Genomic DNA, 23,052 nt, shown 5'->3' on the forward strand with positions numbered 1-23,052 from the left:
ACCATATACGCAGAACATCAAGCTAGTTTTCTCTCGCGACGGAACTCCAGGTAGACAGGCAAGCAATAGCAGCAGCAACAAACCCCAACCTTTCACTTAGGGATCACTTCTTGACGCGCTTTCTTTCTCTTCTCCATTCACGTAATCAATTATTATCTCCGCGATAGACCTATCAAATTCTCTTGCGTTCGTCCTTGGAGGGTCCCCGAGAATGGCTACAAAAGCTATACCCACGCGTAATAATACACAAAACAAAGCTCCTGGAGCTGGTTTTCCAAACCAAACGTCAGTGTTCTCCTTCCTTTCATCCTATTATTCTTGAATGTGAGTAATCAGGCAATTCTGACAATTTTTGCAGACTGTACTGCACCAACCTACCAGATAAGCTTCGGAAACATGACCTGCGATTATCGCTTTATACCCTTTTTTCTACCTACGGAGTTGTCTTGGATGTTGTCGCCATGAAAACAGAGAAGATGCGCGGTCAAGCCCATATTGTGTTTAAAGATATCCAGGCCAGCACACAAGCTATGCGGGCTCTCCAGGGGTTTGAGTTCTTTGGTAAGGAAATGGTATGTTGTCCTCATTTGTGCTCTTATATAAAAACCAGCCTCGCTTACAATGATTGTTCTTAGAAAATCGTTTATGCCAAGGGAAGTTCGGATGTCCTTGCTAGACTACGTGGCACGTACAACCTCCCGGCTCCGAATGCTCCAGTTGGCGGCGGTTCGACCGACCTGCAAAAATCGATATTCAGCGGCCCTCCCGGATCGACAGCGCTGCCTCCTAAGCCCATTGGTGGAGCCAATGGTGAGGCACAGGCAGCCCAGGGAGTTAAGCGACAGCGTGAGGAAGAAAGTGACGAAGAGGAGGCACCAATGGATGAGGATAGTGACGTTCCAATGGAAGCATCGTCTGATGAAGAGTAATCTGGGTCTACCACGTTCGTGTGTAGCCGATTTTAGGAGGAAATGGAGAGAGGGCAAAGGGAAAGGGGAGACAAAGGAAAGAAAAAAGAAGAGCGAAGATGACTTTTACTCTGTCTGCTTCAAAGTTATTGTTGTCCAAGGCGTTCTGGGGTTCTTGCACCTGCTTCCGTTGCAAAAAGCTCAGATGGCATATGCAAGCCAACGCAATGTCCTACCAACCCGAGCCAGATGACGAGATACGTCTCGGGTGTGACATCCTGCCCCCCTGCGATGTGTCTCATGGCATCCGCAGTATTGCAAGGATGGACGAAAAACATGGGCGCGCCAGTTATTGGATGATACTATTGAGATGTGAGCCGTGAAGCGGTCTGGAACCGAGGAGCACATGGCACCTACATCGAAACTGATACCACCTATAATACCGACACTCTTCAATTGCTTTCGATACTCGTCCGGCACCAAGTACTGGTAAACCGCGTCTATTCCGAGCACTGGACCTTTGTGATTTGTCCACCGTAACGTGAAGTACAGGACGGGAACTTGATACGTGGGAGAGAGGGCGATATCATAATCCACCTGTAAGGATGCATTGGGTTCGGTTGCGCGAATGAGAGCTTCCTGGTCACTACTGTCAGAAGACGCCAAAGCAAATGTACTGTATATTTAGGGCCCAGTGTTCACGAACAGGATCATGTTCGGAATCGTCTTCCAGCTGCGGTTCTTGAAGATCCTCGGGTTCATGCATTAATGCATTTTCTTCGTCGTGAACACCGATATTTTCAATATGCCGTGATATCTTGAGCATCGAATCACTTGTCTAGTAGACCGAGATTTAAATTAATTAAGAAAGAGAACAATCGATAGGGAAATTTTCTACTTTTAGACAGACCCGCAAAGGGAAGACGAACTACCTGTTGATGTACAAACTGAATCGACAGCCCTGTGCCCAGGCTCGAGATCTGCCATGCATGGAATCGATCGCATAAGACGCGACACCCATAGTCAAATTCATCTGGTTTCAGAAAAGGGAAGCCCAACAAGGGTTCTTGGCTCGGTCTAGAAGACGTAAGAGACGCCATCTCCGAAGTCCATGCGACTTGTCAAGACGCGGTGTACTCCGGGAGACCGTATCATCCAACACGATTGACCGACAGAAGTGAGGCACAGTGCCGCTAAACCCGTCAGCTACGAGCCTGACAGTCGTCACTCTGTATTGTTCGTGTGTGTTTGCGCTTCTTGTATTGTTCGAGAAGTGTATCAGGGTGGTATGTGGCCGCCCATTCGTCCTCGGAAATTGACAACAAAGCAATTGAGCCCAATAACAACCGGTTGCAGTAACCGACACGACGACTGACGTTAGATTTAATTGAAGGGATAGCAATCGTACATAGTCGCCGCAGTAGAAGCAATAGTAGCAAGTAGTAAAAAGTTAACTAAGGTTTCCTAGTTAGCCGCAGACGGGGAGGGGGCGGTGAAGTCACATTGTTTCCGAAAGCGGTAGGGCAGTGAAATGACGCTCCGCTCCTCCTTTCTCTCTCCGTCTTTCCTCTACCACAAGAGTACTCGTCCCTGTGGCTGATCTGCAGAACCGTCGTTCCCACGGGATCTATCGGTCCTGTCCGGCTTTGCCATAGTGGCTGATCGTTACAAAGACTGATTGTCCGTCTTATCGACATACCCCATTATGCATCCGTCCCGCTGCTTGCGGCGCAACACCATCAAGACGCGGTCTGTTGCACGTCCTGGATGAAACGGGAAAATGAAATCTCGATAACCTGCTGGTCCGCATTCATTGAGTGTGGGAGAATGAGGGCACATCATTACTCAATTGCTACGACGTGTTGAGTTTCATCATTCCCCTCCCCCTCAAGGGCAGCAGAAGCAACAGAAGCAGCCGCAACAGCGTTACCAGCGACATCAGCATAATCTGCAATGCTTCCATGGCGTTCTGATACCCCGGTCGACCGCATTGTTAGGCTGTGCATGCTCTTTGCAGCTCCCGGTGGATCAGGACGCATCCGTCGTGGTTGAAGTGTTTTCGTGCATCGTGGAGCTAGATCATGGCGCCATGGGTCTCTACCCACCCCTTGGTTTAGCTTCTTATGTAGCTTACTCTTCCCCCTTCTATAGCCCCTCGGGATTCTTTGTGCTCCAATCCTATTTCCTTTATGCCTCTGTTTTCTTGTTCTTTGCGTGCCATCTTTGTTGCTTCTTTTCTTGTTTCGGATGTTTAGCTTTTGATACCCATTCTTCTTTTCCTCAATCTTTATTTCCTCAATCTTTATTTGAGAAAAGAAAGAACCTCTTATTCTGTTTTCCAGGTGCTTCTATTCGTCTGGTTCTTCTCAGGTGGAAGTTCTAGATCACCGGTCTTGTTGGCCTTCCAACGCCGCCCCCTGGGATCAGCTATTCTTGGGTACTCATTCATGCTGCGCATGTCCCATTCGGAAAGTCCCAGAGGAAGAAGTGGACCCTGAATCTATCTTGGTCGCATTGACGCCATGGGAAGCTTCCACTCCATCCCAAGCCGATCTGGGCGTCGCCGTACGAATCGTCTGTCGAAGCCGTTGACAAAGAAGGTGTCATTCCTCAGGCCTATCAGTCGCAAATCACCGCCTACGAATTCGAGTATCACGTCCCCGGTGTCGCCTCGTTCTATTCCTCGGAAAACCCCACTGAACAGTGCTTCTGTCCCTGTCAATCCGTCTGTATCAAATCACCATGATCCTCTGCCACAATCGCTTCGTTCTGCGCCGTCCCAATCAAAGTCACTACGAAGAGTCTCCGCTTGGTCAAGGAACAAATCAGTCGCTGAAGAAGAAAACCCAGACAAGCATCGCCATGATCTCCCGAGTCCGAATCCTAGCGCCGCCGCCTCCATGAGCAGGCGGCCTTCCCTTCGGCCAACCCGAAGGGCCTCTTTTCAGCCAGAATCTTTACGCGATGTTTTCCAGCCAGGCAATACACCGGGACAACCAAAAAGATCCTATTCAGTTCAATCGCTTCCTCAGAGCCCCAGGGGCACCATCTACGAGGATGCACTGGAGGAAGCCACATCTTCCAATACGTATTTCATGGTGGATAATCAGCGGTTCTCCCTAACTCGCCGGCGTTCTCTTCTCACGCGGCCCGGAGTAGCTACAAGAAAATCATCACAACAATCCGTCAGAAGACTCTCTCCGCCAATCAACCAAGATCCCGAAAGCCCATCCGACGGATTCGCTGAGAGACAAACATTGTTGCAGCCACCGTTTCCCGAAACCGAAGATGCAACCGCAAAATCTATCTTTGCCTCTACCTCTACCCGTCCGGACACTCCAAGCGATTTCGAGTACACCCATTTGGGTGCGCTCAAGTTGGGCTCTTTGCGAGTTGTCAATGGCTCTGCATCTCCGTCTTCCAGTGATCGGACGCGCTTGGACATCTCTCGCAGCACGTCACCCGAGATCTCTTCAGACGATGTGTATACAAAAGAGTCGACGGTTACAAACCACACCAATAGCCGAAAACTCTACGGCCATAGGTCAAGCTCTGGAAGCAAATGGAAGACGACAAGCAGCGATACTTCTATGTTTCAGATCTCTGCTTCACCTGATAAAGAAGACGTCCCTGGAAGCCCATTTTCTTTTGAGAAATCACCAACGATGGCAACGTTCCCAAGACACGCGTCATTCCTTACACAAGAAGAGGATGAGGGAATATCATTACCAAACGAAAAGAGCCTGATCGACGATGGCGCTAGTCTTTTGTGGAAGGCTCATATGAGGCCACACGATCGAAAGAGGCATTCGCGATCTCTCGCGAAAGCCGACAGTGGCTACAGTTCCGCTACGTCCGCCCGCTCTTCACAATATAAACCTACTAGGAGATCCATAGATTCTCAACGACCAGAAAGGCAACCTCGGGGGTCTCGCAAGGTCTCCGCCAGCCGCGGGTTCGAAGGACACGGAGATCACGTCGAAAACTCGTTGGGCTTGAATTACCTGGATCCGATTCGACGCCATTCCAACCGTCAAGTTTCTAGGTATGATAGATCGCAGCAGTTACAACCGGACACGCCGCTACAGAGCCCCCGTTTTGCAGATTCTACGGCTCTCAGGCGTGCTATGTCTTTTTCTCGGCCGCTTGGGCCGTTGGACAGCCTTGAGGCCTCTACCAAAGACGCCGCCGAGGCGCCAATTCCTCAGAGGCGACGGGCAGGCAGTATCAGAGGCCAAGCGTCCCACTCCTACCAGAACTTTCATGCTCTGAATTCTTCCCGATTATCACGCCATCAATCAATTTCTTTTACCGGTACTGAACAAAGGATCCCTGGGGTTCCGGGCATATATAACACTCGGAACTATACTCGCTTGAACAACGCAGACGCAGCAGACTACGATCGTTTTGACCATTATCGACCCCAGAACCAATCCATCCACCGATCATCTACGGCAAGGGCCAAGCAAACTAGAGCTGACATGGTGAACGAACATTACCGTCAGTCAAACAACAACTTGGGTGGTAAATCTGTGTTGCCAAGACACAGCACTGATTTTGCCCTGCGGAAATCCATTTCTTTCCTGGAACGAATGGAACCCGTGGCAGAAACGGACTATGGGACTCTAGCCGGAGGGTCTTGCGACAGGGTCAGGAACCCAAGCATTGATGAACAGCAAATCAAATATGCTCGACCTGTCAAGCGCCGGAGTCTCAACATGTCCACTTCCCCGTTTATTTTCAAATGAAGAATGATGCTGGAGAACATGCGATACGACCTTTTTTTTTTTTTCTCTCTTTGTTACTCTTTCCATATATAATAGTATATACGAACGTTCAAAAGTTCACGGTACGGTTATGCAGCTATGTTGGGAAAGGGCGGGATTTTGGATATACCACCATTTTTACTGGACTGTCAGTGGTCTTGTTTACGAGTTTTACTTACTATTTAATGAGTGTTTGTGTTATCGACTGAATAACCAGCGACTACCTGTACATACTACACACTACTACTATTACTACTACTATAACCGGGGATCTCTATTGTGACAGAAAGGAAACGAGTATGTAGCGGTGAGGCCCTAACGGGGTGTCTAAACGAGCGCCCTGCCGAACATGCATCTGTCAGACTGCCAATTAAGTCTTGATAGTTTCAGAATGATTTGAAAAAGAGTGTTAAGCACAAGCCAAGGTATTGTTGTGTGTTGTCTGTGGGATTGACATATCTATGCGAAATGTCTCAACACTGTAAGGATCTGCTGAGTTCAGCAGTAACTACATTTTGTTGAATGCAATAATATATCAGAATGGAAATACATATGCATATACAAAAGAATAAAATAATATGCATGCTGTACTATTCAATCTATGCTCAAGTACCATCTTCCGTACAGACAGTGTACGTACTTGTACTCGCGTATCTGCTCGGCATGTCGGTATGGAGCACTAGTGCCCTGTACCTACGGAGGACTTGACACGTTAGTGAACATGTGTCAATGTGTTGGTACCTGGAGTGAGCTTCTGAATACAGGGGTCCCTGGCATAGCTCGTGTTTCGTATTGCGAACACGATGTTCTACTTTACACTTTAGATTTAGGTATCAATGTGTCGGCCACTTGTGCATTCAGTCTAATGTAGGGAAATGTCGAGAGAAAGATTCCATATGACAGATCATTAATTGATATGCTATTTATTAATAAAAAGATCATAGCTCATGAAAATGCAAAGTAAAAGCAATCCGCTCCTAGCAAAAACCATAGTTCATGCAAGATATATGCAATCCAGATGGCGTCTGAAGAAATGGGGAAAGTCGATTCGAGAAAACAAATGCGGTGTCCCATCCTCCAATCATATCATAGCCCCATATAATTAAACATAGCAATGGAAACTCCAGATATTCAGCAAATAAAAAACCGTATATGAAATCCTTTATTCAATCCGAATCTTCTTCATCTTCGGTACCGGCTCCTTCGGGAGCACCAGCGACAGAATTCCATTTCTCAAGGTAGCCCTGACCGCATCTTGGTCGACTCTTGTAGAGAGATTGAAGACTCGGTGGAATTCGCCAATAGCGCGCTCGGAATGTCGGTACTTGTACGCTGGCTTCTGAGTTTTCTCAGAAACAGGCTTCTCAGAGTAGGTTGGTGTCGCCACAGGTGATGAGTAGTTCGCCTCGTCCTCGTCTTCGACGGTAGGTTGGTACGACTTGTTGGAGGAGGTTTCAGAGGATTGTTCCTCATCTTGCTGGCTTTCCTCATCTGTGTTGTTGTAATTCCGCTCCACTCGACCCTTGATCACAAGTGTCTGAGGATCAGAGAATTCAATATCGACATGGTTCTGATTAACACCGGGGAGCTCTCCTTCAAGATAGTAGGCCTCGTTCACCTCCCGCAGATCAAAGTTCGGGCTGAAGTAACGAACTGGGGAAGGCTGGCGGTGATTATGGTATTGCTTGTGGTGGTGGTTGTGCTCTGGGCGAGTTGAGCGGTGGACATCATAGTCATGTTCCAACAAGTAGAGCAGAGGCGACATATTAATGGTGTAGTGTGGAAAGAAGGCCATTTTGTCTTGTTTGGATGTTAAGGGTAGGGAGGTTAAAACTTTGATATGAAAAATGTTGGAAGTAGAAGAGTAGTCGCTTGCTCTTGTCAGAGTATAGAACCAGTTATTCTGATATGAGAAAGTTGATGAAGACAAGCCAACCGAAGGGGTCCCAAGCCATGATTTTTATATTCATCGAGCTCTATTCTAGAGCCCACGCGCATGTACATTTGAATCAGACTGAATTGTCAGGAACCGCATGCTGGTTGTCCCTTGAAGCCTCAAGATGCTTCGAGATCACGGACCGATAAGATAAGATCTACCCGATCCTACGGGAACCCTGTGGAACCTTCTGTGACATTCCGGAATTCAAGGTCACATGACCTCTATCGCAATGCCTCGTCGATGCGATCTCCCGCGATCATACTTGGTTATTCCTTGATTATTCAGGTCGATATTCTTTTTTGCTGCATATATCGCTGACTATGACCCTTGTTCAAATGTACAGCTCCTTCTCATGGGTGTCGACGACTATCAGTTGTTGACAGTGTGCCTTCGATTATCGGATATTGCGAATTCCTGGAGACGAATACATCTCGAGCTGCCTTTGGCCTTTGCGCAAAAAGTACTCGATCGCGGTGAAGTCTTTTTTGCCGACGAAGATATTCTTCTGGAATTCTGCCCTACAGCCATTGTTAGCTCTGGTTTCAAGCGATTGCGACAATTCTCGCGACTCTTGAATAGTCAAGAGTTTGGAGACGCACCTAGCATATGCTTTGAAGTTATCCTGTGCCTCCTGTTCAGACAGGCGAATTAGCAAGATTTTCCTTTCCATTGGTCTAGGGTTTGGTAGCTCTGAGCTCACCATAGGCTTTTTCCGGATTTCCCGCAGGCATTTCCGGTAAAGAGATAAGACGTCTCGTTGGAGACCTGACAATCGGGCCATTGATGTACACAGAGATAGAATGCGAGAATACAGAGTAGAAGCTCTCTGTTCTGGTTGGAAATAACTGATAGAAAAAAGAGAAAATAATACTAGTACATTCCTTACATCATTGGTTCCGTAGCTCCGTTCTGCTCCGTCTCCGGGAAACTGGGGGGACGCCGGGGAACTCCTCTTCTTCCGGCCGAGATGCACATGGACCGAGGAGCTGTGGCCGATTCCGTGGATATATATGGTAGATGATTCAGTGTTTTGTAGTTTGTCCTTCTACCTCTTCTCCCTTAGTTTGAGTTAAACTGAGCGATTTCGATATATACATATATAATACACACACAAAAATGCCTGCTTTCTCGGTAAGTCGACCAATTATACCTCTACTATGTAGAATACTCCGTTCAACTATTTTCGCGAGACGCTTATCTATGTTTGATACCACCGATAGAATGCACCAAGAAGCTAACCATCAATGTCTCTGTACAGCGCTTGGTTCGCTTCCTGGCCAAAGACGGCCAAATCTACTACGGCGATGCCATCCTCCCTCCCGGCGTGACTGACATGTCCAAAGCGACTCAAGCAAAGGTGATCAAGGGTGACATCTTCGGACAACACCAAGTCACAGACCAAACAGCCGAGGTGAAATTGCTCCTGGCCCCTCTGGCAAGAGAAGACATCGGCACAGTGCGCGGCCTAGGGTTGAACTATGAGCAGCATGCGAAGGAGTCCAACCTGCCCATCCCCAAATACCCTGTGCTTTTCTACAAACCTGTCCCCTCTATCGGGGGTCCTACCGATGACATTCCCGTGCCTTACTTGGTGCAAGATGATGAGGGACTGGACTACGAGTGTGAGCTGGTTATTGTTGTTGGCAAGCTAGCCAAGGACGTGCCTGAGAACCGGGCTTTGGACTATGTGCTTGGGTACGCAGTGGGTAATGACGTCTCGCACCGGGAGTGGCAGATCAAGCGTGGAGGAGGGCAATGGGCCCTGGGTAAGAGCTTTGATGGCTGGGCACCCTTTGGACCTGGTATCGTGACCACGGATGTGATCCGCGATCCCAATGCATTGATGATCTCGACCAAACTGAATGGTCAAACTGTTCAATCGTCATCGACCAAGGACATGGTCTTCCATGTGGCTCAAACCGTGTCGTTCCTGTCCAAGGGGACGACTTTGTTGCCTGGAGATCTGATTTTCACCGGAACGTAAGTGTCTTCACCGCAATCATTGCTGGCGAATCGTTGCTCATTCATGTGCTTGACAGTCCCCAAGGAGTGGGCATGGGTCGTAAGCCCCAACTTTGGTTAAAGGACGGAGACCAGGTTGAGGTCTCGCTTGACAGTGTAGGATCGTGTGTCAACAAGGTCGTCTACGAGAAGCCATCGCCTAGGCTTTAGACACGGAAAGTAAAATCGGGCAGTTCCATAGTATATCTTAGTTGCCCAATATAGTACTATTCTTGGTAATATCGCGCAAAACATAAGGCAACTATATTGATTTGGGGTTCGTAACATCTTTTCCTATTAATCGGATTCTCGCAGAATGTCGTATGAATAAAAAAAAAAAAAAAAAGAAAAGAAAAGAAAAGACCTAGACAGTTTGAGCGCCATATCCCTTGATCGACTCAGCAAATGCCCAGCTCTGGGCTTCAAGCTTCTCATCTTCCTTCACCTCAATGCCATCCTTCGAGATCACTGCTATCGAGTAACTGTCGAGACTCCGCGCATCCCGATACCACAGAACTTTGATACACTCCTTCAGCGCTGCCACTGCCTGCTCCTTGCTGATTTCTTTGATGGGCTTCTCCTCCGGGAACAGTCGACGGAGAATTGGGACAGCGAGGTGAGCACCGAAGCCGGTCGCCAGATGAGGGGCTGAATAAGTGGTGCCAAGCAGGTCTGCTGAGCTGAGGAAAGGCTGTCCATTCCCATCGAAGCCTGCAACCAGGACGTGATTCCAAAGCGGGTTGAATTCAGAACGGCGCTTATAGAAGACCTTCGACAGGTAGGTGTGGAGGTTCTTTGCGTTGAGCAGGTTTCCATGGGCCGAATAATTCTCTTTGATATCGATGGATCCTAGGAGACGGTCGATGTATTGCATATCAGACACGTCACCACCAAATCCGACCACAGCAGAATCTCCAAAGGTTCGAAGTCGTTTAACATCGGTGAACCGAGCGAGGGAGCCGTACGATGCTGTGTAAGAGAGCCAGTCGTCAGAAATGCCTAGTATTTGTGAATTGAATATTCCAACGTACCCAGGTTGTCGGCCGCAATCGCAACACCTCCGTTGAACTTGACCGCAACCACTGACGTCCCGGTCACAGCGGGAGACTGAGTGTGGGCTTTCGGGCCAGTGGTCTGTAGGAACGAGGGGTTGTAAGCTCCATAGATGTCATTTCTGGGCTTCAAGTACACTCATATCAGCGATATAGACCTTTATGTAATGGTTTAGCTGCTCTTACTCGACCCCAGGATTCCGGAAAGTGGTTCATGCTGCACGGCACGGTCTCCAATATGGTTTAAAGGAATAAAGCAAATAGGTGGGGAGGAGGGAAGGAGGAGAAGAAGAAGAAGAAGAAGATCCTTGGTGGTTGATCAAAAGGGCTGAAAAAGCGATACACTGTTCAAGTTCAAGCTAGGTGACGGAGCTCTCTTTGGTTACGTTAGCAGTTGCACCGCTGGGCGTTGGCGGCGGAACTCCGCGCGCCTATCGGAGCTTAAACACGTGAGATGTTTGCTCTTTTTGTCTTTTTCCATAACATAACCCTTATATCTACAGAGTATAGGATTCTACGATAATTGTCTCTGGACTGGTACATATGTGCAATCCGAGGTACATCAGTCTCCCTGGATCATTGCAGCCACTGCATTCTACCAACCCTCTCTTTTGCTTTTTCTTGGTTTATTTCCTTTGGTAATATCATTCGGGACATCATAGATTCGTCGCATTGTTTCCAGATTAGGTACTAGATTTTAGATGTTTGCCAAAGCTATTGGAACAGCTTCACCTTACCATCACTTAGGCTTATTCTCGGGTTGGCATCAGCCCCCATGCTCTCGGTCCCGGCAAGTTGTAGCTCAGTAGCATAGATAAAAGACCTGGCTCCAGCAGCCAGGCCCTACTTGGACTGGTTTTGCAATGGCTTGGATCAAGACCTCGCACCTCTACCGGCAGAATTCGCTTTAGTTCTTGAACTTGGCAAATTCGAACGGCCGCTGCCTTCAGATGTCCCTGACACGAATTCAATAGAATCTCTTTGGCCACTAAGCCGTTTCTCTTCCGTTTTGCGACGGATCTCTTGCTGCCTCTTTAAAAGTTCCTCCTTGTAACCCCAATTCGGTAAATTGGACATATCCCAAAGGTCGGGAGGTAGTGAAGTAGAGTATTGCGCTTCATCATTGATTCCCGCATGTTTCATCATCTTCATGAGCAAGCTCGGATTCTTGAGTGAAGAGGAGCCGGCAAGTTTCTCATTAAAATGTGTCCCCTGTTTTTTCAATGATAAGAAATGCGCGAACTTGGCATTTGCCTTGGGATCAGGGGAACCTGGCGGAGATGGCGGTATATCTAGATTTGGGACAGTAGGGAGTGTTAAGTCGTGTGTTAATGCGAGAGATGTTGAAAAGGGAGAAGATGGGCCGTCGGGGGAGCCCCCGCTTGCTACATGTGGTCCCTGAGGATGCGAAGGTCCAAGAACTGGCCCGACTGGCTCCGCATTCGTAGTTATTTCTGGGATAGGACTTCTCTTTTCCAATGTTTTGGGCGCTTTAAATATTAGTATTTGGTAACCTCTAAGCTATGTGTCGGAGACATACCATTAACATCTGCGGCTTGTGACTCTTGAACAGGTTGTTCCTTAGTCTCATGCTAGAAACTGAGTTAGCGAGCGAGCAAGTCTTCGAGTTCTGTTGATCTATACCTTAGGCGCCGTTAAAGGGGTTTCGTTTTCTCCTTCGTCTTCGCTACTGCTTTGATATGCACCAAGCCCAAGCATGGTGTCTCCAAATTAAGGTCCGAATAATGGCGGTTCTGGGTATACAGCGACTAGACACTTCTCGGTATAAGTGGTAAATTCAATGTTCAAAAATGATGGAGCAAATGTACTAAAAAGACCGAATATTAGTCGCATCACTATCAGTGACAGTTCTGGGTAGATCTTGGCGGAAGCTTTAGGATTAGGTAAGCAAAAGACAGCTGCTCCAGCATCGCGTCAGAAGTGAGAGCAATCCATCCAAGTCCCAAAGCCACCTGGTCCTCCCCGCAAACAAAGGGACACACGAAAGAAGGACGCTGCATTGACTTTATCAGAGGATTCTGTTCCCCTCTTCTGTCGAATAATCTCTTGATACCTCTCCAAATCTGATTATCGCACCGGAAATGACGTCGCTTCTGGGTTACCAACCTCAGAATGAGGGTGTCGGATATTCCTTCTCTCAGCCAACCAGTGTCCCCATCAAAGAACACTCCTTCTACCCGTATGTGACGAAGATTTGGCTCTTTTTATGAGATGGAAAACTAATTTGCCGACCCTAGGTATACCGACAACGGCGGCTCAACTTTGGGCATCTCAGGTTCCGACTTTGCGATCCTTGCCGGCGATACTCGTTCCGTTGCAGGATACAATATCAACTCTCGCTACGTCCCGAAAGTATTCAAGATTGGCGGTGATGATGAGACTGGAGAGGGTGCCCACATCCTTCTAGCGGTTGTCGGTTTTGCTGCCGATGGTCAAGCTCTCAAAGAACGACTTGATGCCGTGGTGAAGATGTACAGATACCAGCATGGAAAGTCTATGTCTGTGTCAGCATGTGCACAGCGGCTCTCGACTATCCTTTACCAGAAACGATTCTTCCCCTATTACGTGCAGGCCATCCTGGCAGGATTGGATGACGAAGGCAAGGGAGCATTGTACAGTTATGATCCCGTTGGCTCGTATGAAAGAGAGCAGTGCAGAGCGGCTGGATCTGCTGCAAGCCTGATTATGCCGTTCCTGGACAACCAGGTGAATTGCAAGAACCAGTACATCCCTGAAAGCGGAGAAGGGCATGCTTTGGAGGCGAAGAAGCCGGAGCCTCTCCCAAGGGACACGGTCGAACAGCTCGTACGGGATGCGTTCACCAGTGCTGTGGAAAGGCACATTGAGGTCGGTGACGGACTTCAGATGTTGCTTGTTACAAAGACCGGGATAGAGGAGATCTACCACCCTCTGAAGAAGGACTAAAGAGACCATTACCGGTGGTCATCAATGTTTTATTAATTGGATGTGATCGATTCTTCAGTAGAATCATAACACGAATATGTCAATGAAGGTATATCTTTTACATCATATCATAACTTCAATAGTATATCTTATTCGATCCCTTATGTCGTGTGAGCCCTTAACGCCAATTTCATCATGCTGCAACCAAGAAAAGAAGAAAAGAAAACAACATTTTTGACCTTATCAGAAACGTTCCTTCATGCGTGATGCCACAGTACGCAGGTTACCGTAAACCTTACCCTGTCGATCATGACATTAGTAACAGCTCGGAACGATAATAATTCACCTGTCGTTTGCGCGATCACTTACCGGAGGACTACCCAAAATCAAGCTAACGATGGCCTCCCGAGCGATGTGGATGTTCTTGAATCCACCAAGGATATGGATCTTTTGATCTGCGAGAACCACACGTGTCCGACTTGCATTCTCGATTGCGAATTTAGTCTTTCCGTCCTTTCCTGCGATCCGACCAATTGCACGGCCAATATGTTCACCATTCAATGAACCCTTGACGTCCTTCAATTCAAAGGATTGGATGTACAGATCGTCCAACCTCAACAACGCGATGGCATCGTCGACATCAAACCCAAGGGTGAAAGCTTTAACGAAGTCTTCGCCTTTCTGTAAGGCCCCCGTGTCCGTAGTAAACTTCGAGGTACGTAGTTCAACTGCCTTGTTCTTGATATTCATGCGCACTTGTAACTTCAGATGCTCAACAAGCGGAGGGTATATCTTTGGCCAATTTGCTTTCAGAGGCGTCATACGATGCGGTGGGACCGGCACTTTTCGAGTTTCGACGCGATATACACTGTTGGTGTTCGTCTCCGGCGTAAAAATGGGGCGACCCTCTTCATCAATGCGCATTTCCGAGTCCTGGGCCGGTTCCGTGGGAGGGCTATTCGAGAGATCATTCTCGGCGGAATCTTGTGCATCAATCAAAATTTCATCATCTTGGTCTGTGAGCCGTTAGTTGAAACTCGGATGTATGAGGCACTGGTCGCAACGAACTTGGGACAAGAGGGGCAGCCGTTGAGGCTTCCATCGACGCCATTTCCTCGGGGCGCCTGAGGAGTGCTGTTGGGGCCGGCATTTTCTTTCGACTATAGAAAATAACAATGTATATCAGTATCGTTTAAAAAAAAAAAAAATATAAAAAAAAAAATGCGGCGCCTAGTAACTAAATCTGTTATCGTGAATTTTATCAGGCGGAGTGAAAAAAAAACTAAAGTGTGTCAATGCGGCTGCAAACAAGACAAACATTATCCGGTGGTGCGGGATGATTTCATTTTGTTCCAGCATCGGGCAAATTATATACACTTAGCCATTAACGTCGCCAGTTACGTTTGTTCCTGCTTTCAATTTCAATAACCCATTCATCTCAGACCCTCGAAGCTGCTCAGCTGCTATGGCTTCTGTCGGATGTCTCTAACGAGCTCTACTTTTTCATTTTCTCGGTTTATAGATTCATGATGTGACGGCGATCATGGCAGGCAATTTTGGACGCAGGTTATACACTAACCTCTGGGAGGCAGCAAATCCATTATTCGGACGCCCTTTACGGACAGGTCGCTTACCGTTTATATCTGATACACCGAACTCGACCCAATTCTCATGCGAATTTCTCTTCAGACGACAGGCCAGAAACGTATCATCGTTGCCTCCTCGAAGAACGACGCAAATCACAAGATTTGCTTCTGGGGGCTTCTTTGCCCTTGGAATTTCACCTAGCTCGCCAGCAGTGGAAACCGGAGCGACATGTGCAATTGGTCCCGACAAATTATTACCACATAGAAGCTATCATTTCGATAGAAGACTTCTTCGCAACCTTACAGGAAATTCCTGGAAGCGAGGACTGCATACAAATAAGGATGATCGGTTAAAAGCAGAGTCTCCTAAGGACCCCTCTTTTAAGCCAGACAGTAGCAAGTCTGACTCAACAAACCTAGATTGGACTGGGTATGAGATTCAGAAGAATCGCCAGACGGAGAAATCCACCTATGGGCACCAACTGGGATCATTCAACCGCCATCTTATCGACCGCTTGCCGCACATGCCGCACATTCCGCATCTGCAACGGCCCACAAAAGAAGAACTTCTAGCGGCAGCAACTGGCTTTTGGTCCAGGCTCAAGGTACGATTCAAGTGGTTTTCGATTCGAAGTGTTCGACCTTTCAATCTGGATGAAATCGCAGCCCTTTTTTCGTGGGTCTTCTTAGGCCATGTGGTTTGGGTAGTCTTGGGAACAACAACTTTCTTTTCGTTGCTTATCATTGCGATAAACACTGTCTTCGCTCAAGGTGTGTTTCAAGATATCTTATTCACCAAGTATTGGAGGCTAAAGTTATACAGAAACCTTGGCTAGATGGATAGGTAACTACCTTACGAAATCATCTGGTGTGAAAGTTGTCTTCGAATCTGCTATTGTGCCCAAATGGAAGGATGGTGTCATCACTTTCAAGAATGTATTTGTCTCGCGACGACCTGGACTGGGGACTGGGGATGTCAGCAAAGGCTCGTCGAAGACAGCCGCGGCAGTGGCTGCAGCTGCCGCTCTCAGTGAACAACCGACTGCCGACGCATCTGACCAGCGAACGATGCCCGACGAAGAGGATACGAACTATACACAGTTTGACATATCCATCGAGTCAGTCAATGTGACATTGTCGTTCACGAAATGGATAAACGGAAAGGGCCTTTTGCGTGATGTTGATGTTAAGGGCATCCGAGGAGTCGTTGACCGTAGACATGTCCATTGGTCAGATGTCAACTTAGACCCTAAGTCCTACCGGCACGAGCATCACCCTGGGGATTTCGAAATCGACCGGTTCAAAATGGATGATGTACTGGTCACAATCTACCAACCCGATAATTTCCGGCCATTCTCTGTCAGCATATTCTCCTGCGATCTTCCTCAGTTGAGGAAGCAATGGTTATTCTATGATTTTCTTTCGGCGAATATGATGTCAGGGTCATTCGATAACTCTCTATTCACTATCCATCCGCGACAAACCCACGGCTTCACTGGCGCACAGTTGGGCAACGGCCTGGAGGAAGACGGCAAGCCGAGTCCGTGGAAGAAACACAGCCGGATCCGTATCGATGGGTTGAATATAGACCATCTGAACCGTGGAGTGCAGGGACCATTCTCATGGATACATGAGGGAACTGTTGACATTGTCGCGGACATCATGTTCCCGGCGGAGAATGACGAGAGTTTGGCCAAGGTGATGACTGATCTCTATGATCGGTTGGAGGCAACAGTCACCTCTAACCGGTACGACCCTGCGTCGCCAGATGCAGATGTGTCCAAGGAAGACGTTGCGAATGAAGATCGACGGTTCCTAGTCACCGATCTTCGAATTCATCTCAACAATGCTAGAGCCGTGGTCCCTATCTTCACACGGGATCTTTCCTATATCAACAACGCGCTTATACGGCCCATTGTCGCGTACATCAACTCCCGGCGGACTTTTATCCCCGTCAATTGCCGCCTTGTCAAACGCGTTGAGGACTTTGATGGCAGTTGGACCACATTTGACAGTGGTCTGATGGACGATCTCTCTGCCGCGGTAAGCTTGCATTCCCTCCACTTTCACTACTTTGTGTCTTGCTGATATATCAACCAGGCGTATGATGGCTTCGCGCGAGATGTGGTAGACGACCAAGCGCGCAAACGACGTTTCAAGAAAGTTGGATTTTGGTCACTCCAACTTGCCGCCCAGGCCATTTTTATGGGAATGGCTGGGAACATTGCATGATTCTTTCTGCCATATAATGACTGACGGCGTTACACTGGGTTTGAATGGGTTTTACTGGGATTTCGCGAGGGCGAAAAGCAAAATAAAAAGGGCGTTTTCTGATTTTCTGCAGTTTTTCTCTTCTCTTCCAACTTTCTTTTCAGCCACTGTCTAATGGGGTGGATGTGTGCTGTGTACTCATAGAATTCTACCACTATAGAGATGTTCTAGATCATACTCCGAAGCAATGCAGACAATGCAATATTCTCCGTACTGGGTGTTGGTCTATGCGCTGCTCCGTGAGCTGTCAGTAAAGCTGTCAATGCCCCGTGCCCTGCAGTTATGTACGAACTTTTATGGTCCTTCAAACCCAGGAAAAGGGGAGTGCAATTAACCAAAATTTAGGTCTTAACGAAAAGGGAGAGGTGCAGCGTGTAGGAAAGTAGAGTTAGAATTTAGTTACCCCTATTCCTATATCCTCCCCCCTTTCCCTATTTTCTTTGGTGGGATCTTCGCATTTACTCCGTCCCCATTATTCTAATCAAATGAGACCAAAAAAAAAAAAAAAAAAAAAAAAAAAAAGTCCTGAATAATGTACTTCTGCTCTTAGTTAGTCGGTGGTTCTTCCCCAATCTCCAAAAAAGAAGAGAGGGAAATTCCCCGAGATTTCCGACATTCTTTCTTTCCTGTCTCTTTACTTTCGCAGTCAGTTTCTCTCTTTTCTTTCCCGCTCTCTTTATTTGTCTTCTGAAGGTCATACAAGTGGTGTTTTATCTGGTCAGTTCAGTTCAAAAGAACTCCTTGTATATACAGTAAGTGCTCCGTTAACCAATGGGTCCGGGATTGGTGAGGACCCCACTCTCTTTCTTTCCCCCCTGCTCTCTTATCCTTTTATCTCCTTGTCCCACTGACCGTGCATAATCCAGAAAGAGACCGGTTGTTGTTGTTGTCGTTGTCGTTGCTGTTGTCGTACATAATTTTTTCTTGAACAGTCCTGGGGGGCGCTTGCGTCTCCTCTGCTGATCCGGACGAGCCCAATGTCGCAGGTTCGGCGGCACGGACAAGGGACCGACCACCATCACCACCATCACTACCAATATCAACCATACAGTCTCCCAATCCAGCCTCCTCCGAGTTCTCCTCTTCCTCCTCCTCCCCTTTCTCCTACTACTGCTAGAAATCCTCATTCAACCTCTCCGCATTCTCCTTCTTCTTCGTCTCCGTCTCCGTCCTCTTCTTCATTCCCTCTTAATGGGAGTTTAATCCCTCGCGATTACTTAGGGTCTCGATCTGACCAGCAGCAAATTTCTCGTGCCGCTGCTGCCGTGGTTGCTCCCCGCAGAACGACTCCATCCCCATCTCCCTTGCAGACAGGTGCCCATTCTCAGTTACCCCGTCTAGACGAGTTAGGCGCATCGCAAAGCCCGTTGTCACCACGGACATCTGCGGCTACTTCGACATTTCAAAGCCGCTCTCCGGTCGGCCATTTATCTCATGCCGCGTTCCCGACGCCTCCATCAAGCGCCGGCCACAACTTTTACAGCAGCCAGATTGAAACGGCAGACAAGAAACCGTTGAATGGACATCACCAACATGATAGAGATATGACCGAGGAAAAAGTGAACCAGACGACTCCGCGCAAACCCTCGGACACTACGGACTCGAATCAATCAACGACCTCCTCCCCCATATCTGGTATTAGTTCGTTGCACTCCATGGCTGGCGATCGCTCGGGACAGCGGGTTATGCCCCGCACGTCGTCAATCGACTCTGCGATCTCCTCGCTTTCCTCGGCGTCCCAGTCTCATAGATCCACCTTCGACGCCAATTCAGTGAGCCAGGCGGACATCGGGAACCTGATTTCTACCGCCGGATCAGCCGAAGCTGTCATTATACACCTCCTCAAAGAGAAACATCACGCTGCCTCACAAAACTCGCAGCTTTGGAGATTGGTCGATAAGCAACGGACCCTCATTCTTGGTCTGAACAAAGATCTTGAGCGAGCATTGAAGGAGAAAGAAAAGTACAAGACAAAAGCGAAAGAATTGCAGACGCCATTGCCGTTGAACAGCAACAATTACACAATACAATCCCGAGGTACTGAAAGGGATCCTGTAGGTACCCAAGATCAGGACCGTCAGGCGCAAAATCAACCGGAACCCTCGAGAAACACAGGGGGTTACAACCAAGGGAACTTCAATAACCAGAATGTGTCTACAACGAACGATTCGCCTGTCGAGTCTCACGGAAAAGAGGACCAAGGTCGCGAATCCCAAAAATCGCAAGCACCCATGTACTCACGGCGCGAACTCTCAGCGGCCAGTCCGAATTCGTTTGCGAGCTCCAACGATTCGTCGCTCAGTGAAAAGCCAATACAAGAGAAAATTCCGCACCCAATACGAAAGCCTCCGCCCGCACCGCTAAAACTTGGAAAAATGGGGGGCACAATCAAAGAGCATCCCGAATCTGACTCGGAATCGGAATATGAGGATATTGACGCAGTGGATGAGATGGACCGCGGGAGAAGGAAGACGAGGGACGATGATGATAGAGAGCGTGAAGCGGCGCATGCGAAAGAAGATGCGCAACCTTCCAAGCTGGCGCAACCTTCAGGCGGCCAGCCCATGCCAGTCGGCCTTCCGTCAAGCCCACGGCCGATGGCTACACAATCACCACCACCAATTGAACGCTCTGGATCACTGGCCTCCATTCTAAGCCCTCGCATGGCGCATACGGGGTCTCTAAAAGAACGCTCCTTTTTGTCATCGGCACCAAAGAGTCCAGGTTTGCCTGTCAGTCCAAGACCAGAGGACCGTCCCATCGGCGCTCCGTTGCCACGAATGCCCCGAGAATTGCCAAACGGTTTGACGCCTGTGTCAATACCATCGAGCAATAACAACCTTTCGGGGTTGGCTCTCTCACCTCGAGCAACCAGAAATCCAAATCCATTTGCTGCACCAGGGAATTTCATGCCTTCTGGTACCGCAGCGAACATCGGTCCGCCTATACCTTTGATTGACGCGGCGGTTAAGATAGACAGTCCCCGATCACCGGACCCAAGCGCCAATGGTATCTATCAAGGATTGGTTTCTGATGAGTACCCTGACCTTCTTTTATCGCCAAATGCCCTGCCTTTGATTGAGGTGAAGGTTGCATCTTCCAGGCTCCGGCCTTCTAGGAATAGCTACATGGCACCGAGGCCATCTGAAGAAGAGCCAGTTTTTACCTTGAGTATCTTCTCGCGCTCAGACAGCATGGAGCTTTGGCGCGTTGAGAAGGTCATTGCAGCACTGCCCCAGCTGGATCAGCAAGTCCGGCAACTGTGTTCTTTCGCAGGAAAACTGCCTGACCGGAGCATATTTACCGGACACTCACCCGCCAAGATCGATGCACGACGGGCAGCTCTAACTTCCTACTTTGATACTCTCCTTGATACTCCGATGGATGAAAAGGCCGCTTTGGTCATTTGCCAATTTCTCACTTCTGATGCTATCGAGGCCCGGGACGATGAGACGAGCTTACTGAAAAGTAGCAATCAGATGAAAGCCGAGATTCTACGTGGTCCAGATGGGAAGCCCAGGAAAGAAGGATACCTGACAAAGAGAGGAAAGAATTTCGGCGGGTGGAAGGCAAGATACTTCGTCCTGCATGGCCCTGAACTCAGATACTTCGAAGCTCCTGGCGGTGCGCATTTAGGCATTATCAAAATTCCCAATGCGCAGATAGGCAAACAATCGCAGAACACTAGCGCTCAAAGCGTCTCTCCCCCTGACGATGACTCCGACAATCAATACCGCCATGCCTTCCTTATTCTGGAGCCAAAAAAGAAAGACTCCTCAGCCCTTGTTCGACACGTTTTGTGCGCTGAAAGCGACGAAGACAGGGATGCCTGGGTCGAGGCATTACTGGAATACGTTGAAGGACCTGCAGCAGAATACGAGAGCGCCAATGCTACGAACACGAAGAGTCAGCCTCAAACGCCAACAGCCGATGCAGGTCCAAAGTCGGCGAAGATGTTCCCCAATGGGGATAAGAAGAACAGCAAAGTATCTGACGGTCCGGATTCAGATGGTCCCGACACAGTGCAAGGGTTCAGCTTCGATGATGCTGTTCCTGCCGAACCGCCAGTCCTCGGGTCAAATTTTGAAAAACCCACACCCAAATCTCCACTGTTCCCGTCTAGTACATGGGGCCCCTCGGCGGATGCAAACCAAACAGCCAACGCTACATTGGAGAATGGACAGCTTTCATCGAAAATCATATCAGGACCGACAAACGGCGCTGTGATCCAAAATGCAGGCGCTTGGGGCAACAGAGCTGCCAACGCCACTGCCATCAAGGAGAAGAAGCGCAGTATATGGGGCTTTGGAAAGACGAGATCGTCGATGGACATTGCCTCGCAACTTCAGCAAGCCGATCGCGAATCTCCTACATCACAGACTCAGGGAAATGCTTTTGTTGACAGGAAGGACTTCGTCAGGCCTGTTTTTGGTATCCCGTTAGCAGAAGCAGTGCAGTACTGTGCACCGCAAGGGGTTGACGTAGAGTTGCCTGCTGTGGTCTATCGCTGCATTGAATACCTGCAAGCCAAAGGAGCATCATCCGAAGAGGGTATCTTCCGACTAAGCGGTTCCAATGTTGTCATTAAAGCATTGAAGGAGCGGTTCAATACAGAAGGCGATATAGACTTCCTTGCTGGTGATGAGTACTACGATGTTCATGCTGTGGCCTCCCTCTTCAAGCAATATCTTCGAGAACTACCGACGACGGTATTAACCCGCGAGCTTCATTTGGAGTTCTTGCGTGTGCTTGGTAAGCATCTCATTCTGATTTCATTCCTCGGTATCATGCTAACGGATTTTTTTTTTTTTTTTTTTTTTGTTGCAGAACTTGATGAGCGAGAAAAGAAGATCGCAGCATTTAATTTCCTTGTACATAGACTCCCGAAACCGAACTTGACTCTCCTACGGGCATTGTCTCAATTCTTGATCGAAATCGTCAACAATTCCGCCGTCAACAAAATGACAGTTCGGAATGTGGGCATTGTGTTCGCTCCGACATTGAACATTCCGGCGCCTGTTTTCTCAATGTTCCTCACCGATTATGATAGCATATTTGACCAGAGCCCCGAGTTTGGTGGGTCCGCTATGGAGTCCTCCGTTGATGATTCCAAAGCATCTGATGTCCTCCGCTCGCCGCGCCGTCAAGTGTTCTCGGATATACCTACTCCTTCTTACAATCAGACAACATTCCGGCATGATCAACTTGAAGATCCCAGGGGAGCTTATGATACTGGCTTGACATATGCACAGCCAAGCCATGAGCACCGCGGCCATATATCCGAGAACTACAACTACATGCCGGCCTCGATGAACCAGATGTTGAATCCTAACATGGAAAACGCTCGCTCTGCCAAGGCAAATAGACGGGAGAGCTCTATGCTCTTCATGGAATTAGGCAACCAGAACCCCTCGATTCCAACCTCACGCGCTGATTAACCTGGATGTGTACTTCAGGGTACACTAACGAATTTCTTTTGCCCAGCTGGACCGCTGGAAGACTCTAGTAGCTAAAGGATCGGTCCTATATCCTTTCACTCGGGGCGTTTGTCGAGGGTATGTGCATTTGCTTCGGGCTTCGACACTCAGATACAGCCCTCTGAAT

The 23,052-nt window shown here is 48.4% G+C and overlaps 12 protein-coding genes across 12 annotated transcripts; 6 read left to right on the top strand and 6 right to left on the bottom strand.

Annotated features, from left to right (window-relative positions):
- Window positions 1-211: 211 nt before the first annotated feature.
- Window positions 212-929, top strand: ASPGLDRAFT_119881 (U2 snRNP complex subunit MSL1; the record flags this gene model as incomplete). Its single annotated transcript, XM_022540098.1, has 3 exons — window positions 212-285; window positions 359-572; window positions 636-929. The coding sequence occupies 3 exons, from the start codon at window positions 212-214 to the stop codon at window positions 927-929; spliced, it is 582 nt and encodes a 193-aa protein (XP_022403927.1).
- On the bottom strand, window positions 821-2,185 carry ASPGLDRAFT_1147052 (ATG3/ATG10 family protein). Its single transcript, XM_022539630.1, has 4 exons — window positions 1,841-2,185; window positions 1,615-1,746; window positions 1,326-1,547; window positions 821-1,270 (listed from the first exon to the last, which is right to left on the bottom strand). Exons 1-4 carry the CDS (start codon window positions 2,006-2,008, stop codon window positions 1,055-1,057), a joined length of 738 nt encoding a protein of 245 aa, XP_022403928.1. The 5' UTR covers window positions 2,009-2,185; the 3' UTR covers window positions 821-1,054.
- Window positions 2,186-3,430: 1,245 nt separating this feature from the next.
- Window positions 3,431-5,656, top strand: ASPGLDRAFT_23271 (uncharacterized protein; the record flags this gene model as incomplete). The annotated part of the gene is made up of 1 exon (XM_022543263.1): window positions 3,431-5,656. One exon carries the CDS (start codon window positions 3,431-3,433, stop codon window positions 5,654-5,656), a length of 2,226 nt encoding a protein of 741 aa, XP_022403929.1.
- A 1,180-nt stretch (window positions 5,657-6,836) lies between these two features.
- On the bottom strand, window positions 6,837-7,469 carry ASPGLDRAFT_119428 (Hsp20/alpha crystallin family protein; the record flags this gene model as incomplete). The annotated part of the gene is made up of 1 exon (XM_022540050.1): window positions 6,837-7,469. The coding sequence occupies one exon, from the start codon at window positions 7,467-7,469 to the stop codon at window positions 6,837-6,839; it is 633 nt and encodes a 210-aa protein (XP_022403930.1).
- A 538-nt stretch (window positions 7,470-8,007) lies between these two features.
- ASPGLDRAFT_120698 (succinate dehydrogenase assembly factor 1) lies at window positions 8,008-8,394 on the bottom strand (the record flags this gene model as incomplete). The annotated part of the gene is made up of 3 exons (XM_022540163.1): window positions 8,008-8,131; window positions 8,213-8,244; window positions 8,314-8,394. 3 exons carry the CDS (start codon window positions 8,392-8,394, stop codon window positions 8,008-8,010), a joined length of 237 nt encoding a protein of 78 aa, XP_022403931.1.
- Window positions 8,395-8,729: 335 nt separating this feature from the next.
- ASPGLDRAFT_32969 (fumarylacetoacetate hydrolase family protein) lies at window positions 8,730-9,785 on the top strand (the record flags this gene model as incomplete). Its single annotated transcript, XM_022544243.1, has 3 exons — window positions 8,730-8,744; window positions 8,872-9,593; window positions 9,653-9,785. The coding sequence occupies 3 exons, from the start codon at window positions 8,730-8,732 to the stop codon at window positions 9,783-9,785; spliced, it is 870 nt and encodes a 289-aa protein (XP_022403932.1).
- A 193-nt stretch (window positions 9,786-9,978) lies between these two features.
- On the bottom strand, window positions 9,979-10,882 carry pre4 (proteasome core particle subunit beta 7; the record flags this gene model as incomplete). Its single annotated transcript, XM_022548782.1, has 3 exons — window positions 9,979-10,583; window positions 10,646-10,793; window positions 10,853-10,882. The coding sequence occupies 3 exons, from the start codon at window positions 10,880-10,882 to the stop codon at window positions 9,979-9,981; spliced, it is 783 nt and encodes a 260-aa protein (XP_022403933.1).
- A 209-nt stretch (window positions 10,883-11,091) lies between these two features.
- ASPGLDRAFT_143953 (HCNGP domain-containing protein) lies at window positions 11,092-12,492 on the bottom strand. The gene is made up of 3 exons (XM_022541805.1): window positions 12,311-12,492; window positions 12,207-12,258; window positions 11,092-12,156 (listed from the first exon to the last, which is right to left on the bottom strand). Exons 1-3 carry the CDS (start codon window positions 12,383-12,385, stop codon window positions 11,540-11,542), a joined length of 744 nt encoding a protein of 247 aa, XP_022403934.1. The 5' UTR covers window positions 12,386-12,492; the 3' UTR covers window positions 11,092-11,539.
- A 276-nt stretch (window positions 12,493-12,768) lies between these two features.
- prs3 (proteasome core particle subunit beta 6) lies at window positions 12,769-13,612 on the top strand (the record flags this gene model as incomplete). Its single annotated transcript, XM_022543265.1, has 2 exons — window positions 12,769-12,866; window positions 12,925-13,612. The coding sequence occupies 2 exons, from the start codon at window positions 12,769-12,771 to the stop codon at window positions 13,610-13,612; spliced, it is 786 nt and encodes a 261-aa protein (XP_022403935.1).
- Window positions 13,613-13,834: 222 nt separating this feature from the next.
- ASPGLDRAFT_23277 (pre-rRNA-processing protein PNO1) lies at window positions 13,835-14,741 on the bottom strand (the record flags this gene model as incomplete). Its single annotated transcript, XM_022543266.1, has 3 exons — window positions 13,835-13,891; window positions 13,961-14,607; window positions 14,660-14,741. The coding sequence occupies 3 exons, from the start codon at window positions 14,739-14,741 to the stop codon at window positions 13,835-13,837; spliced, it is 786 nt and encodes a 261-aa protein (XP_022403936.1).
- A 393-nt stretch (window positions 14,742-15,134) lies between these two features.
- Window positions 15,135-17,409, top strand: ASPGLDRAFT_119459 (mitochondrial distribution and morphology protein; the record flags this gene model as incomplete). The annotated part of the gene is made up of 3 exons (XM_022540055.1): window positions 15,135-15,948; window positions 16,001-17,220; window positions 17,278-17,409. 3 exons carry the CDS (start codon window positions 15,135-15,137, stop codon window positions 17,407-17,409), a joined length of 2,166 nt encoding a protein of 721 aa, XP_022403937.1.
- Window positions 17,410-18,425: 1,016 nt separating this feature from the next.
- On the top strand, window positions 18,426-22,886 carry ASPGLDRAFT_23279 (GTPase-activating protein BEM3; the record flags this gene model as incomplete). The annotated part of the gene is made up of 2 exons (XM_022543267.1): window positions 18,426-22,200; window positions 22,276-22,886. 2 exons carry the CDS (start codon window positions 18,426-18,428, stop codon window positions 22,884-22,886), a joined length of 4,386 nt encoding a protein of 1,461 aa, XP_022403938.1.
- Between the last annotated feature and the right edge of the window lie 166 nt (window positions 22,887-23,052).

This window comes from Aspergillus glaucus (assembly GCF_001890805.1).
Source record: "Aspergillus glaucus CBS 516.65 unplaced genomic scaffold ASPGLscaffold_4, whole genome shotgun sequence".
Taxonomy (NCBI): Eukaryota; Fungi; Ascomycota; class Eurotiomycetes; order Eurotiales; family Aspergillaceae; genus Aspergillus; species Aspergillus glaucus.